The 17,637-nt window shown below is 33.7% G+C and overlaps 1 protein-coding gene across 6 annotated transcripts; it reads right to left on the bottom strand.

The window, feature by feature from the left end:
- Positions 1–416: 416 nt before the first annotated feature.
- On the bottom strand, positions 417–16,607 carry snx12 (sorting nexin 12). 6 transcript variants are annotated; one of them, NM_001145893.1, is given in 6 exon segments: positions 417–3,282; positions 8,306–8,316; positions 9,593–9,683; positions 11,799–11,923; positions 15,689–15,784; positions 16,237–16,607. In NM_001145893.1, coding segments are annotated over 5 exon segments (483 nt in total). In that variant the 5' UTR covers positions 16,402–16,607; the 3' UTR covers positions 417–3,282; positions 8,306–8,310.
- Positions 16,608–17,637: the final 1,030 nt, after the last annotated feature.

Here is a 17,637-nt window from a genome sequence, read left to right as displayed (position 1 = left end):
ATGATAAACTTCCTGTGAAAGCTTAACGTGACTATTTTACATTTTAGGTTCCTTTAGTAATTTCATGAAAATACATTCGGTTAAATAGACTTAAGCATTCTTTAGTAATTTAAGAGTAAAACGAGATTGAAGAGCTCAGAAACTATTGAAAATGCTGGGGTAAAATAAACGGTCATATTTTAAAGACATGACGGGGGGAAATGTGATTTAATGCAGTGCTCCTGTCCGAGACCCACTTTATATCGTATATTTATAAGGTACTGAAGATCACTGATTTTTAAAGAAACCAGATCTTAAACGTGTCAATTTTATAAGGGAAAGACAGTTCACAGGAAGCGATGAGGCTTGCTGGCTGAAAAGTCTGTGCGCATATACCCCAATATGTTACAAAAACTATAGGCTGCCAGTACATTTTCTGGTATTTTACCCATTTATTTTTTAAACTATATAACATGGTCTTATAGAACAGTATGAGGGAATACACTGAAGCAGACAGAGAGGGTTTATTCATGAGTATAAAGAATGACTATCTGTTTAAAAACCAATCAGTGCCCTTTTCTTTACACACAGTCCTGAAAATAACCAGGAAAGTAATAGCCAGAAAAAACAAACAAATAAAAAAACCAATAAACAAAAGAGAACTCAGTTAAAGAGATGGCATTCAGAAACATAACGGCAAACGTGACACATTGTGTTTCATAATGGAATTCAGTTTTCACAGTGATAGAATATGTACATTCCCCAAGCTGGACTCATACACTGACACCAAACCAACAAAAATACAGTCAAAGATGTTTGCGAAGCTTTACTCTAACACACTTAAGAGTCAAAAGGGTTTGAAATACGGAATGTAAAGGAAGACATTGTCGAGAGGCAATCAGTTTTATATCTGAAGTGCTACATTTGGTGAGTTTGTGTCATTTTATAGTCTGCGTGAAATCAAAATTCACAACTTGTTATTCTAGGTGCACAATTAATTAGTGCAAAAGTTTGTTTTGGTAATCTTTAAAGTCTGACCATTTGCTTCCATGATATTTATTTATTAATTTTTTTTAAATTCAAAGCTGGTTGATGCATTTTCCAAATTTTATTTGCCAATCTTAAGCCAATTTTAACCATTTGTTTTGGTTCAATTTGGAATTTCCCAAACCATTGCAGAGCCTGGAAAATCAGAGAGACTCCAGCTTGGCCCCACCCTGCTCAACATTTGCAATAATGGTTTGTCTCTATTGACCTTGATGACTTCAGTGACAAAGGTCTTAATCACACCTCTATTTACCGTTAGTTTGCTATGAGGGAACAGTTTTTTTTTTAGTGGATTGACTTATTAATTGTTCACCTAAAGAATAACAGTGTGGTAACAAAAACATTGTACATTTAGATTTCACATTGACGCTAATGGTTTTTAGAATGTTTTTGTAATGTTCTGGACACAGTTTCCCTTTAAAGCTTAATTCAGTAAGGTAAATGCACAGCAAGTGTTTTTCACCCTACTGATAAACTTCCTAAGAAAGGTAAATGTGACTATTTTTTAATTTCATCCTTTCTTTTTACAGCATCAGTGTTGTAATGTAGGCCTAATTAAAATATAATCAGTTAAATAGACTTAAGCATTCATATAATTGTTATATCGTAAAACGAGATGAAAAGCCGTTTGAAAGCAAGTGCGATCAGGAGCAGCAGGCGAGCACAGAAACGCCATTGAAAATACTGGGGTAAATTCAATTTTCAATTTTTAATGACATGGCGCAGAACAATGGAATTTAATGCAGTGCTTCTCGTACATTCAGAGACCCACTTTATATCGTATATCAATCAGGCAGTGAAGATCATTGATTTTTAAAGAAAACAGACCTTAAACGCTTGGATTTTGTAATGGGACAACAGTTCACCGAATGTTCTTGAACTCGGTTACTGAAAACTAAAAATCCTTAAGCATATACCCTATTAATCCATAAGGGTGAAGCCAATAAGATTTTTGACCTATTTTTTTAACCTTATTATTGTAAAAGTCATATTTAATTGAGAGTCTTCACACAAATCTGTCAATCACTTTCCAGCTCAACCAACTGAAAGAGGTTGGGGCGTGGCTACTGTAAAGCAGGCTGAGCCAGAGGGTGTTAAGTGATCGGTAACATGAGAAATTCATTACAGATTTGCTTATGGAAGTGAAAAGCAAAACTCAAGACTTGTCGAAATACAGAGACAGACAAGAGAGTAAAACAAAGGGCAAACAATTGCAGTGCTTTTACAAGATGGAGCAATTTGAGGGAATGTTTGTCTTTCAAATGAGGTGCTGAACTTGACAGGTTAGCTAAAGTCAAGTAATCGTCAAATAATAGCCCCTTTAAAATGGTAACTTCTAGATGGGATACATCTGCGGCTACTTGGCATGCGCACACCAATACAGCATAAAGTTTGTGACACTGTACAACAATAATTACTGTTTATACATTACAGTGAGGAGTAATAAAACACAATTTAACAGGGTTTTTAATAAGTAAAAAAAATAAAAATACTTCCAGCCACAGCTGTATCCCTTCTAGCCACAACAGTTTAACAATATGTATAATAGTTCACCTAAAAATTAAATTGACTCACTATTTAATCACATGGTTCCAAACATTCATGAGTCTTTTAAATCTGCTGACAACAAAGATATTTAGAAGAATGTTGGAAACTGGTAACCTGACATCCACAATCTGAAAAGGAAATACTATTTAAGTCAGTGGTTACTGGTTTCCAGCTTGCTTCAAAATATAATTTGTGTTTAACAGAAGTCTGTCAAACAGGTCTGGAACAATTGAAGGGGAAGTAAATACTGACAATTTTTTTTCTGTGAACTATCACTTTAAAATGGATGCAAAAAGACAGCGAGTGTAAGGGCGCTTGCAAGTATGCTTTCTGTAATTCTGCAAGACGACACAAAGTACATACTTAACCTTTAAATGGAATGTCATAACAGCAAATCCTACTTATTTCTTTGGAGATAAATTGACGGGTTGCCTTAAATGTTTCAATCACAATTCTTTGAGAAAGCAATACATGTTTAAAGTCAGCAAAAAAAGCTTGTTCTTTCCACAAAGAGTGCTTGAGGTATAAATACAGCATCGAGATGGTTTCATCCTCAGGGTGGAACAGATGCTGTCGTTTAGTTCTATTCGAGAATAGAAATATATACAGGATATCAGGGGACAGCAGCTGTGAAAGGCTTTGACTGATGTGCAGAAAAGAGCTGGTAGAGCAGACGGATCCAGGACAAGGGAAGGGGTTTACCAAAACCTTTGGATCACAGGCCAAAACACATGAAACACAACTGTTAGAGATCTTGAACAGTGCAAAGTATGCTGCCTGCTTAAATTCATTTTATTTTGGACAAAACTACAAAGTGGGTTGATTGGATAATGGGATAACAGCCAGAGAGTTGTCTGAAATTTGGTGCGAAGCCAATTTAATTAAAGGGATAGATCAATTAAAATAAACTTTTAATTTGTTAATTTACTCAGCCACAAACCATCCAAGACATTTTTCTTGAGTAGAACATTAAAGGGTTGGTTCACGCAAAAATAAACTTCTATTATTAATTATGCACACTCATGTCATTTCAAACTACTCCTTTGTTCATCTTCAGTAGGGATGCACTGATATTGATTTTTGGGCCGATATCAATAACTCCAATTTGGAGGCCGATAACTGATATTTTAACCGATAAATATAAATTTCAAAATGTTGTATTTTTATTCAGGAAACAATTTATTTTATTAAAAATTTAAAATAAATAAAAGTTTGAACAGATCTTAGAATAGCCTACTCAAAGCAAAAAAAGAGCAATACTTTAAAAATGATTTAAAATTGATTATATAGACATATATTAACGATTTCACACAAACCAACATGCCAAAAATAGATTATTTCCTTTTCTTTGCCTAGCAAATTAACATGCAACTTGCCTGTTGCATAAAAATAATACGTTCAATAACAAAACAAAAGGCTGGCGATTCTGTACAATGACAATCTATTAGCTTAAAGATATCGGACCGATATTGTTAACATTAAAAATAGCGTTTATCGGCCGATATCGATATGGCCGCTGATATATTGTTCATTCCTAATCTTCATTACACAAAAGAAGATATTTTAAATGAAAATAGCTCTCTAAACCTCAATTGACAACAACAGTCCTGAGACATTCAAAATCCATAAAAGGAACTAAAAACTATTTTTTAGCAAACAAAAAAAGTGTACACAATTTGAGAATTGTATGATTATAGTTCAGGCACAAGTCACACAATGTTTGACATTGTTTCGGGCTCTTTTTCTGGACTTTGAAGATCAAGAGCGTTGTGGTCTGGTATAGAGTGGGCAGATCAGTTCTAAAGTATTGTTGTTTTAGATCAGGGGTCTCAAACTCGCGGCCCGCGGGCCATTTGCGGCCCTCAGTGCAATATTTTGTGGCCCGCGCCGACCGCTGTACTCTGACAGAATCAGCGGAGCGGGGAGAGAGAGCGCTCCCCGCTCCGCTGATTCTATCCGTACACAGCGCGCTTGTCACTCAATGCGTGTTGTCGCGCGCGTTTTGATCAGCTGTGTTGGTGTTATCGCGCACCTACTGAAGGGCGGGACCAAGGGTGTGTCGCGTCGCGGGGGCACTTTTGATCATTTTGGAAGGACACTTTCTATGCAAGACTAAAAAGGGCATGTGCTCTGCACAGGTTGAGCCCTATGTGTGCACGTGCCTGCCCTGCATCTTGATATTATAGGTAGATACAGACTGGTACAGGTGGGGTGTTTTATTTATACATAAATACGCCTTTTTTTTAGGTGAGGGAATGGAAGTTTTGAGTGAGTTCCCCCACTTTTTTCCCTAGGACTTCAATAAGTCAAAGTACAGGTCTAGACTTAATGATGATCATCTTCAAGCCATACTGAGGGTCTCAACTGCTTCTGCTCTAAAGCCAAATGTGGTTCAGATTTGTGAGAAGAAGCGCTGTCAAGTCTCTGGCAGCAAGAAGTAGGCAAAAGATGCCATGTTCAGAAGAACTGTTCATAATCTTCACTCAATGTTCTATTAATGTTCAGGACACTTCATGTTCAGAAGAAATAATTAAAACTGTTAATAATGACATTTGAGGACTTTTTTTTTGTGAAATCCCTTATGCGGCCCAGCCTCACCCAGACTTTGCCTCCTGCGGCCCCCAGGTAAATTGAGTTTGAGACCCCTGTTATAGATACTGGTAATGTATCTAAAGAATAGAGCCTTAAATAGAAATGTCTGGGGGTTTTTGATGAGTGATCATTTATTTTAGAATATCATAATAATACTAATAATGATAGCACCGCATAGGATATACAGTGCTCAGCATAATTGAGTCCACTCCATTTTAAAAATGAATATTTGTTACCATTTCTCAGTGAATATAGGCAATGTATCTTGGTGCATTTAAACAAAACAGATATCAAACAGATAATACAATTAAATTCAAGCAAAATATTGCAAAAACAATTACCACCTACAAAAAGTTTCAATTTCTCTTTAAATTTGTATTTAATATTTTTCTATAACAACTTTGGGTGTACTAGATTTTGGACTGCTATCGCAAGTTATTTTGTTATAAGCTCCAGATTTGGCTTCAGTACCGACTAATCTACTGTATATGCACAAAATAATATTGTATAGCTTCTTATTAATGATATGAATTTAAAAGAGAGATTTGTGAGGGGTGTACTTATATACAGTATGCTGAGCACTGTGAATATTTACTTAAATAGAAACAGGAATAGGAACTATAATACTCCTTACTGTATCTACACTAATGGGTCAGTGTTTGCTCACAATCTCACACTTTCAAAGCACAGTACACAGCGCACACACTCAGCACAAGTTTTAAAACGAGCGCGTGTATGCGGTCATCATGACTGAAAGAAAAAGAAGCATAATCTAGTGGGGGTTTTTCTCCATCAAAAACGGGGAGAAATGAAGATTTAAAAACTTTTTTTTACAAGTTTTGTGCAATTGTTTTGTTGTCATATATGGTGTGATATAGGCAATTTTTGTTTAACTGTGTTATGCAATTAAATGTAAAAAGTAATGTTCATTGTACTTGATAAAAAACATCAAATATTTCATTGAAGTATCTGTATCAACAATACTTGCCTTGAAATACTTGGTTTCGAAACGGAAGGAAAATAATTGTTATCATCCATCCCTAGTCTATGGATCAGAGAGCTCTCAGATTTCATCTAAAACATTTTCATTTGTGTTCTGAAGATGAACAAAGTATTAGAATGAGACAAGAGTGGAATTAGTAATAAACAACAGAATTAAAATGTTTCTATGAACTAACCCAACGACTCTTATGTGAAACTGTTGGTCATTCATAAATTGTAGGTCAATGGTCACTGCCACTATTGAGTCAAGAAACAAACTTGATCCTCATGGCTCCTGATGATACATAGAGGTTTTAGGAAACAATTTGTTATGTTTGTGAAAGAAAATGAACAAGATTTACAACACTTAATTTACAGCTAACCCCAAAACAAAACAACCCCAAGGACATTCACAATCAAGTCCAAGCTGTGGATGAAAAAATATGATGTTATAATGTTCAGTTTGTTTCTCTTCATAAAACCTCAACGCATCACCAGAAACCACAGACATTCATTTTTTTACTCTTAAAAAGTACCAGCAGCCGCTGACTTACATCTAATGAATGCAGGGTTCCCACTCTTTCAGGAACATCAAATTCAAGGACTTTTTAAATCACTAATAATTTTAAAACAAGCACCTTTATAATTCACACCGCCAGCATATACAGGGTTTCTGCAGGTTTCACCAAGATAAATTTAAGATTTTAAAGACCATGCAGAATGACATAAGGTCTAAACGCTAAGGATTTTTTTAACTGACCAGAAAAAAAATGTACTTGTTGCCCCATCAAAAATTTAATTCAATTTTTTTTTTTAGCCACACGTTTTAAATAATGTGTCAAAACAAGCAGATCCTATTGTATACATACATTTGTTTTTTCAACATGACTTTAAAACTAATTGTTTGGACAACAGACTTTTAGACTAATATTAGTTATATAGTTTTGCTAAAAGTTTTTATTGAGATGCATCGTTGGAGATTAAATGTGCGTTGAATCGATTAGGTAGCTTTACATAAAGGACATTTTTGTAAAGACATGTTTAAAATGATTTAAGACCTATACTGTAAAGGATTATACACTGTAAAAATTATATGATCAGTTAGTCCAGACAGCATATGTTTTTAGGTCATTGTAACTTATTATATACTAATTTTATAAGTTAAGCAAGCTGTTTTAAGTCAGTTTAACATAAGTTCAATGGACTCATAAGGTTAATTTGATTCAGCTTAAAAATTTGCGGCAACCAGAATTTTCTTTTACAGTATACAAGATAATATTTCAGTCAATTTTAGACTTTTAAAGCCCGAAAAATTTTGCTTTTTAAATTTAAGACATTAAGACCCTGCAGATACCCTGATATACAGTGCCATGAAAGTTCTTCCTGTACTTAACATTTCACTTATACTTATTATTGACATTAAAATTTCATGATGATGTTTTGAATGTCAAAAATGTTGACCGCTTTAAACAACTGCATTAAAGACACATTCAAAAAACTTTACAATTAAAATTGAATGCTGGTATTATTCAAATGCGGCTTCTGAAGTATTGATAAAATGGATTATTTGACATAGTTCATGTATAAGATCTAATTTAAGATTTTTAAATGAAAAAATTCTTAATTTTTTCACAAAAAAAAAAACAAAAAAAAAACACCACCATAAACTTGATTTTCAAGCACTTTTGAGCACCTATGTTTGTTTTTAAGTACTTTCCTTGAATTCATATGTCTGAAATTTAAGTACCATCAAGAAGCGTGAACCCTGAGAATGCGCAAAGATCATCGTTTCAGCTAAAAACATTATTTTTCTTCCACTACAGAACAAAAAAGGAGTAGTAAATGAATAAACCAGCAGAAAATGTAAATTTTTGCCTGAACCATCCCTATATGGTTCCAGAATGAACAACACAAAGCATGCGACATGCTGCCAGCGCTAGAAGTAGACTGCTAAAGACATGACAAGCAGATGCAGAACAAAAAAGAATTAGCAAAGCAACAGGATGTAGAAGGTCATTAACATGAGCTTTGTAAGTATGACCATGAGACGGCGTTTTCCCCTCATTATAACTGATTCGATTATTAGCAAATCATGCAGACGTCGTTTCCCCACATTGGTTACAACATACTGAGAGTAAAAAACAAAAACAAAACTTACTTCATTCAAACCTAAAATGGAAGAGAGAACAAACAGAATAAGGAAAAAACGTTCCCATATTATTAAAACCTCCAGTCGGTGCTCTCCATTTCCGTTTTTACTTTATTTACAGACAAACGTCACAGGCACAAATCGATGACCACAGGAGATAACATAAATATAGAGTCATTCTGGAGGAAAATGACTGAACTTTGGCAGGACAACCTTTACGCAGTTGGCACATATTTCATCCTCTTAGGGAGCTGTTTTTTTACATGATCGGCATGAACTCGCAAACACTTTATACCAAAAATAGGTACGTTTGTTGATTAATTACTTGGAAAAACTCCATATTGCTTGAAAAAAGGACATTTTACAGCACTTTAACCCCTCCCAAAAAAGTTAAGTATACCTTTCAACTACTCAATGCCTATTATAGGCCTAATACCATAATAACAGGCCCGATACACTGCATTATATAGTAGTTATAGAAACTTATTTTTTTACAACACAAAAAGCTTTCTGAACAACAGCACCAGCTAAATCTTTTTGCATAAAATTGAAATTAAAAAGCTGTAATCATTTAATCCAAAAGAGTGGGTTCACAAAGTAATTTGATTGATTCTGATAGAAACATCCACATTTTTTTACAAGACGTTTAAATTGTTCACATGATGCATCGGACGATTAAAAGAGCGACAAATGATATCCCCGAGTTGTGTTTGCGGTTTTAAATACTGACTAGTATTTCAAAGCCCTGTGATAGTCAAACGACTATAAAAAAAGTGATTTCATGCAAGTTTCAAACATACTCCAGGATATTTTTGAGCTTTTTTCTTTTTGGTCAAACAGCTTAATGCTTTACGTTAGGACCATTTTTGAAATCCATTGTTGCTCTTTTAATGCATATGGGTGGTTTGGAATGACGTGCCATAAATCTCGACTTATCAACAGTCGCCAGAGAGGACAAATATATGAGCCAACCCTTTTCACTTTACAGTACTACAGCTTAATGTATAGTTATATAATGTATGCTCACGCACACACACACATACACACACTAACAAGTACACTGTATAGATGTCAAAGAAATACAATGTGTGTGTAAAGAGAAACTCTCAGACGCATGTATAAAACATGATCTGGTAAATAAAAGTCCTGCGCAGTTCGTCACGTATCTAGATTTTGCTCAGTGTAAAAATAAACGTTACTCTGCATTATTGAATGCAGATAAATGGGAATAGAAGCAGACAACTGTAGAAAGAAGACCCTCCCATGTCCCAGTTTTGGAAAGCCCTACTGCCGTACTTTTCCAGGAATGTAGTTCCGGTCGATACTTTCATCCTGCAGGAACATGTGAAGACAGCGTTCGTTCTGGGCCAAAGGATGACCTGCAATTCTGGAGAGAAACAGAAGCAGAGCATTTATGAAGACAATCCATGAAATCTGGAAAAACTAAAGCTTTATAGTTAGGGGACATCCAGCGAAGCATTTTTGTTCTCTTTTTTTTGTTGTTGTTAATGAAAGTTGAAGAACATCCGTCTCCTGAGAATTCATTTTTTTCCGCGAAGCACTGAGCGCTTTATATGGCACTCGTTAATTATGTTTATATATAAGTTTTATACATATATATATATATATACATATATATATATATATATATATATATATATATATATATATATATATGTAAAATGGATATATAATGGGCAATATGGCTTCATGAAGAGAATTATGAGTAGGGCGGGATGTCTTTATTCCTACCGGTAAATGTGCATTTAGTGTCAAATAAGGAATTAAAGCATGCTGAAATATTAGCGGGGGCTGTTTATTCGTTAGTAAAATTAACCGAACAGGAGTCTTGTTTAATCTGCTATTTCTCTCTCTGATGTAAAGCCTATAATGCATAATTCTAGCCAACGGCTCTGCATGAGAAATTCTCACCTCCGATTTATTTATTTGTTGACTATGTCTGTGTGTGTCACCATTCAAAATTAAAGCGCAGTTTTTCCACAAATAATGTTTCATTGCTCATCATCATAAATTAAAATAAGGATGTATTACAGCCGAGCAGGACTCTGAACCAATGTGAGGAGAGTTTACTTGCAAGTGACTTGTTTTAGCTATTTTGGTCCGTTTAGAAACTTTTGCAGTGTGAAAGTGAACCGCACCAAGAACAAAAATGAACATTGCAACAATTTAATCCCAGTTTCGAAACAAAATAATTGATCTACAGGTGTGAAAGCACCCTAAAAACATTGCTGGGTTAGAATTGCAGAAACCATGAGAGCCATATTTAAAAAGCAGATCATGATGCTGAACACATTGCACACTTAAATCACGTCACGCTGAGAGAACATGTTATGCGGGTATTACACCAAATAAGTATCTGCGCAAGTTACATATCAAGTCAATCAAAAGCACAAATAGAGGCAAATTACCATTTCATGACTCAAATGACGCTACATTTCCCGCAATGAATTTCCTGCAGAATTCATTTCAATCATGTTTTTAGTGCAAGTTAAAATAATTCAACCCGCGCTGAAAATTCATGTGATAAGAAAACCATCACTAGTGTACACTAGAGGACAGGCCCTGCCCAATCCCATTCCTCATCTCTCTCTCCAACTTTGCCTCCTCTCCACATTTTGTCATATCTCAATAAAAATATATTTACAAGAAAGGCCATGACCATATCTTAGGCTGTACTATGTAGTACATTATCTTTTATGCTTGAGGAGGGATTTAAAGATTTTTTTTTGAGTTTCAAGAGAGCACTACTTTGATAATAGTTCATTTTTGCAGTGTTTGATAGCACTTAAAATGATATTTGTGTTTATTTTTAATAGTATTTATTTTTGTATGCTTTTCAGCTATGACATTTGAATTTGTGGGAGGTTTTCTGCAGAGTTCACATTTATTACTGCATATCATTTATTAAACTGAAATTTTGCTTCATAATGTAAAAGTTTTCACTTAGTTTCTTTTTTAAGAATAAAAGACTATTATGCAATTTAAATTTTATTATTTCTTTAAAGTTTAAAAATCTTGTCTCATCTCGTGAATCAAGTCTCATTTTGTGGGATGTCTAATTACACCATTAGTAATCAGCGTCAATGTTACAATATATGGATCTTTGCCTGATTAAAAGTGAAATGCTCTCACAGTTGAAAAAGTGTTCACAGCGGAGTGTTTTGAGAACAGCGCTGGCATTTTCAGCTACACAAAAATGCTTCGGTGGACATGACTTAGTGTACATTTATACAACGAAAAACATTTATTTTAAAGGTTTGCATTTTCAGGCTCACATAAATGCTTTTTTGTTGTATTTTTGTTTTGCTGTGAGGTCAAAATACATTAAAACATAAAAAAGGCTTTTTTGTGTTAAAAATGATGTCATTTTAACACCCCTTTAAAAGTGGACAACAAATTGTGTGTAATCATTCTTAAAATATTGATAATGTTCTTGATTTTGCTGTTGCTCTAAATTTAGAGCATGATTTTGATGGCTAACCTGTTGATGAACTGTTCCAGCCCAGCTCGTCTCTCCTCAATGAAGGACTCCTCAAAAATGCCCTCATCTCCACGGAAAGGGAGCTGTCTCTTCAATGCCTTTCCAGGCAATGGAGGCACAACAATCTAGGAATACATTACATACATTTTAAAATAAATTACTCTATAAAACCTAGTTAGCCTAGTAAATCATTTATAAATCAATTTTAAGTCCTCTAAATCATCAAAAATCTGCTGGAAAACCTGTTGCTGTGCACAGACACTTCGTTTTTAGTAATCGTTTAGTAAAATTCTAAAAAACATCCTCCTTATAGGTCATGGCACACAATTCTAATTTGCAGTGAACTCTTTATCTTGACTAAATACAGTTTTCAGCATAATTGATTACACCCTATTTTGAAATTTTTTTTTTATCCATTTCTTAGTAAATATTGGTTATATATTTTGGTACATTTATACAAAACAGATTTATTAAACAGATATATTATTTTAGTCACAAAACATCTTTCAAAATGGAAAAATACATTTAAATACATGCAAAATATTGCAAAAACAATTAAGAAAATTTACTTTTTTTTTGTTTCTCTTGACTTTTGCCATTTTTGAAAATGGTATTTAATAACATAAATTTGCGCTATTATTTTTTGAACCATTATTGTAAGTTATTTTGTTAGATAAGCTCCACATTTGGCTTCAGTGCAGACTAATCTGATGTACATGCACAAATAAAATATTGTAAAGCAACTTTTTGAAAATATTAATTTAAATGAGAGATTTGTAAGGGATGTACTCATATGCTGAGCCCTGTACACATCATTGTAACATTTTTTGTTAATAGTACGTCATGAACTCTGGATTAGGTTAAGCAAAAGTATTCAAGTGGCAAAAACGTGCTTACTGTACGCTGACCCTTGCATATACTTTCAAAATTTAAGTATATGATTGATTTTACATTGACTTGATTATTCATAACTTCTTAAAACATCATATTCCATTAGATACAAAATGGGATGATCGTTTCATCATTGTTGTAGTGCATTGCATTGTTTAATAAAACTGACAGCTTCGAGAATAAAACTACACATCTAAACACATTATCAATGACTACAACACATTATTAGATTTTATAAGGATTTTATGCAGGTAGTACAGCATACTGTTAAAAACTAGCCTTGATTTACGTTCATGATACACCTATACAAGTCAAGGATAAAAAAGAAGAAGCTTTCAGCTAGGGCTGCATGATAATGGGAAAAACCACACATTGCAATATTTTTATTTTATGCAATTTATATTGCATTATTATTCAAGACATCTTAAATAATCATTTTAGACTGATCAGGATGATTTTGAAGGAGAGTTCATCTGCATGAAATATAATAAATAATTTTTAAGCAGAGACAGAGCAAATATACAAATTACATAAAACAGTATACAGGTATAGAAATGAAATAATAAAATGTACAACAAAGCTGTCTGTTCTTCATTGTTTAAACGATTAAATAGAAATAATCTTTTTTAAAGCTACAAAAAGGTAATAATTCCTTCTACCTAAATGCTTTAAAACTGCTTAAAATGTTTAAACAGGCCTTAAAAAATAAGCTACTGATAAACCTTCACTTTATTATGGTTAAAATGAAATTACTACATTTATAAAAAACAATGTATTGTGCAGCCCTACTTTCACCTTACTTTTTGGTCATGAAGTCAGAAACTAAAACTGAAGTGTTTTTTCAGGTGTGCCTTCTATATTTTCACAATATCATATCCTTGATATTCATCAAAAAAAAATAAAAAATCTGAGTTTCTGCAGGTTCTATGAAGGTTTGTTTGCATTGTATTGCCATGCCAGCTTCTATTTTCATGGATCGAAAATACCATGGTAAGGCCTTATGATGGTAAGAAGACTTTAAGGCCAAGTAAAGAATACTTGATGAATAATTTAAAATAAATAAAATGTGAAAAACAGCTTAGGCTTTTAAATAACTTCAACCGTACCTTCTGATCACAATGTAAACAATCAATTGTTTTCCTCAGTGTCTTTGTCTTGTTTTCAATTATAAATGTCTAAAGATTCTTAAAATAAAGACATTTTTATTTGGAAAGCAGAACTGCATGATATAGAATGTCTTTTACATCACATAAATGCCTTTTTAATTTTATAATTTGTTTACGCTCATTACAAAACAAAAAGTGCACGCAATATTTAGTGACATGATTTTATTAATTTCATGTTGTATACAATCAAACAAATTATGCATGAACATATCTCTCTATAAAAAAATCTTTATACTTTATACAAATGAAACTGTATAATTTTGTGTTCGTAAGTGCTGCTAAAATGGAAATGTATGGTTCAGCACAGGAGAAAAAAAAACACTGAGAAAATATCCTTTAAAAACTTGTATTGTATAATATATAGAATTACAATCAACAGACACAAATTGACAAAACATTATTAGTAAGTGTACTCAGGATGTTTTCGTTCCATTAGACGAAACAAGCGTACGTCTTTTTGCCAGTAATGTTTCACATTAAAACTACGGCTGCATGATATTGGAAAAATCTGACATTGCAAGAATTTGTTTTGATGCGATATATGTGATATGAATACAATTTCACCAGATGACTTGAATAACAACTACTTGTGAAAAAAAATCATTTATTTAATTGGTTGGGGAGATTTTGTAAGGGTGTAAATCATGTAAAAAAAATTATTACAAGAATAATTACAATAAAGCAAAGATCAAAGTCAAATTAACAGTGCTTTATGGTTTTTATAAGAGTCAAACAGTCAAACTTCATTGTATTAATAATTCAGCAAAATTCTTCTTCATTAAAGTTAAAAATGCTTTACATTATTGTGCCTGAATGTTTTACACTTTCTTGAAATGCCTTTAAAACACATGCAAATGATAGTCTCACTCTGTTATGGTTATACTATGCAATGACGAGGCCCACACGAAATCTAAGCACGCAGAAATCCACAGATTTTTATCCCATCATTGAGTCTATATATTTATCTGTGTAATGTATATTTATTCAGCTTTAAATTAACTTCAGTATTATTATTAACAAATTTGTAAATGTTCATTTGATTTATTTACAATACAGATTGTAAAGGAATATTTTCTGTCTTTTAGTAGATAGGTTATATAAGAGACTTGCTTTGTTTGGCAAATAAATATATCTAATTGGATTTTCATTGTAAACATTAAAGTTAAAAAGATATTCTTTTTGTTTCATATATTAAGCTTTTAGTTATGATACTTACAAAATAAATCCACATAAATCTGCAGATTTTGTACAAAAATCTGCACAGAAATAGCTGAAAATGTCTGCAGATTCTGTCTGGCCCTGGCAATGACTCCACAAATCTCATGTATTCTCAATTGATGATCGATGTGCAATGTTAATTCTAATTTAACATTGCATATTGCACTGTGAATATTGCAAAAACTCACATTGCGATATCAATGCTGAAACAATATGTTGTGCAGCCTCAACTAAAACCTTAAGCTGCATAAAGGCTAATCAAGACATTTAAGACACAGAAGCAAATATGTTTTTTAATGTTTTGTCTATTGCAACTGGAAGGGCATCCGCTGCATGAAACATGTGCTGGATGAGTTGGTGGTTCATTACGCTGTGGCGACCCCTGATTAATAAAGGGACTAAGCTGAAGAAAATGAATGAATGAATGTTTTGTCAAATTAAGAAAGGCTTACATCTCAAGTACATTTCAGATTAATTTACAGCCTACAGTGTTTTTTTAGTATATACTGTAACTATCTACACTAAATGGGATATTCAATTGTTCAACTAACGTTACCAACCATTTGTTATAATGACATTTTATAATGCAGGATGTTTCCTGCACGGATGTCATACCTTGCTGTCTCTTTCCAGCTCGTTCTTCAGCCACTCGAAGTCGCTGTATCTTCGTCTGACAACCGACTCCTTCAGTTTAAAAATGGGAAGATTTGTCTGCATTTCAATGGAGAACGCAGAATAAATCATTACATTAGCATCGGTCGATGATAAAACTGTACACAATACGCTTTCTCGAATACATCTAATACACTACATTAATAAATTGATACAAGTGTAACAACAACGCATCAAATTATACATTTCATGACATGCAAAACAACAGCTCGACAGTAAACGTTGCTGAAGGACAGAATAACAACAACAGCCAAATAAGCTCAATGTCTATCCGACAGGCTGCCTAAATCAGACATGCGCACTAAGAACAACGAATTTAGACAAAAATTTTGCAGTTATATCAAATATAACCCGCTTTTGTGAAGCTTCACAGTCTTTAAGTTCGAATGGGGTGTTAGTTAGCATGTTAGCTCGCAGGCTAACTAATGGTTAGGCCGAACCGAGCCGCAGCCTCTCCGGAACAAACACACAATTACGGTTATTCGGCCTACCCTCATCCGGACTTCGTAGGTGGTGAAGCGATTACGACCGACTCCTATAGTCTGCGGGTCGTACACGTCGATTTCCAGAAAGTTGCTGGGAGGGCCGTAGGCGTCCGTCAGATCCTGCGGTTTGGAGTTTAACCGGCGAGTATCGGCCACTGTGGCTTCGGACATCTTCGAAGACTTCTTGCAGACTAACTACGTCGAGGTGTAGTCTTGAGCACGTACGAATGAGATGGTTTTGGTTAAGACATTAAATCGACGTTGGTGAAAGTGGGCTAGGTACTTCTTCGAATGTAAAACTTGGATGCGTCCACTTCAGCAATGCCACAGGAAATCCTGCGCTTCTCCCCGATGCGATGATATGTGCAGCAGTTTGGGAGACCTACTTTATGACCCGCCTATTTTTACTGAGCTATCCAATAGATGGTCTGTTTTTTGATGATTGACAGGAGATTGACCTATCAGGTTTGAGATAAACTTGAAAGGGTGGGCTCTTCAGGGCTCCCTGCATTTTTTTACATTCCAGGATTTTAAAATCAAATCCATCATCAGATTTTTTTTTTTAAAACACTTTCTGAAATTTTAGTACACATTAGTGGATCTTTTTGTATTTTAAATATCACATACTCAGGATGAACAGTAAAAGTTTAGTAGGCATTTAATATGGCTTATAGTTAATGTATCTTTCAATATAAATCAGCTTTATTATATTAAGGTACTATGATAGATTTGATTATATTTTATTATAAATACTATTTTAGAAGCATATCTGTTCATGTTAGTTGAATTACGTGAAATAATATTTAATTTGCATTATTGATATCAACAGTTGTATTTTTATGTAAAAATAATGACCTATTATAAAAACATGTTTTAGAAGTAGCCTAATTTTTATGTTAACTAAAGTGAACAAATGACAACTGAATGCAAATAATTGTAAATTTTAGTTTTTAATTATGTTTAAATGTTTCATAATGTGTATGTATTTATTTGTTTGTTTATTTATTTATTTATTTATTTATTTATTTATTTATTTATACCTTTATTCATTCATTCATTTTCTTTTTGGCTTAGTCCCTTTATTAATCAGGGGTTGCCACAGCGGAATGAACCACCAACTAATCCAGCATATATTTTAAGTAGCGGATGCCCCTCCAGCTGCAACCAATCACTGGGAAACATCCATACACACTTATTCACACATATACACTATGGACAATTTAGCTTACCCAATTCACCTATAGCACGTGTTTTTGGACTTGTGGGGGAAACTGGAGCACCCAGAGAAAACCCACACATGGGCAGAACATGCAAACTCCACACAAAAATGCCAACTGACCCAGCCAAGACTTGAATGCTTGAGCCAACAGCCTTATTTATTTATTTAATCTTAACATTAATTACATC

The sequence above is a fragment of the Danio rerio genome, chromosome 21 (genome assembly GCF_052040795.2).
Source record: "Danio rerio strain M-AB ecotype USA chromosome 21, GRCz13ab, whole genome shotgun sequence".
NCBI classification, from domain to species: Eukaryota; Metazoa; Chordata; class Actinopteri; order Cypriniformes; family Danionidae; genus Danio; species Danio rerio.
Note: the sequence above shows the minus strand (reverse complement) of the source record. Positions and strands in the feature narration are given on the sequence as shown.

What these genes read in the sequence shown, in the direction of transcription:
- snx12 (XM_087299379.1), bottom strand. Translation starts at nt 16,401, where the DNA reads ATGTCCGAAGCCACAGTGGCCGATACTCGCCGGTTAAACTCCAAACCG. An exon ending in AGCTGGAAAGAGACAGCAAG is followed by an intron (nt 11,924 to 15,688) that starts GTATGACATCCG and finishes ATGTATTCCTAG; the next exon opens with ATTGTTGTGCCTCCATTGCC. An exon ending in ATTCCTGGAAAAGTACGGCA is followed by an intron (nt 3,158 to 9,584) that starts GTAGGGCTTTCC and finishes ATTCTCGAATAG; the next exon opens with AACTAAACGACAGCATCTGT.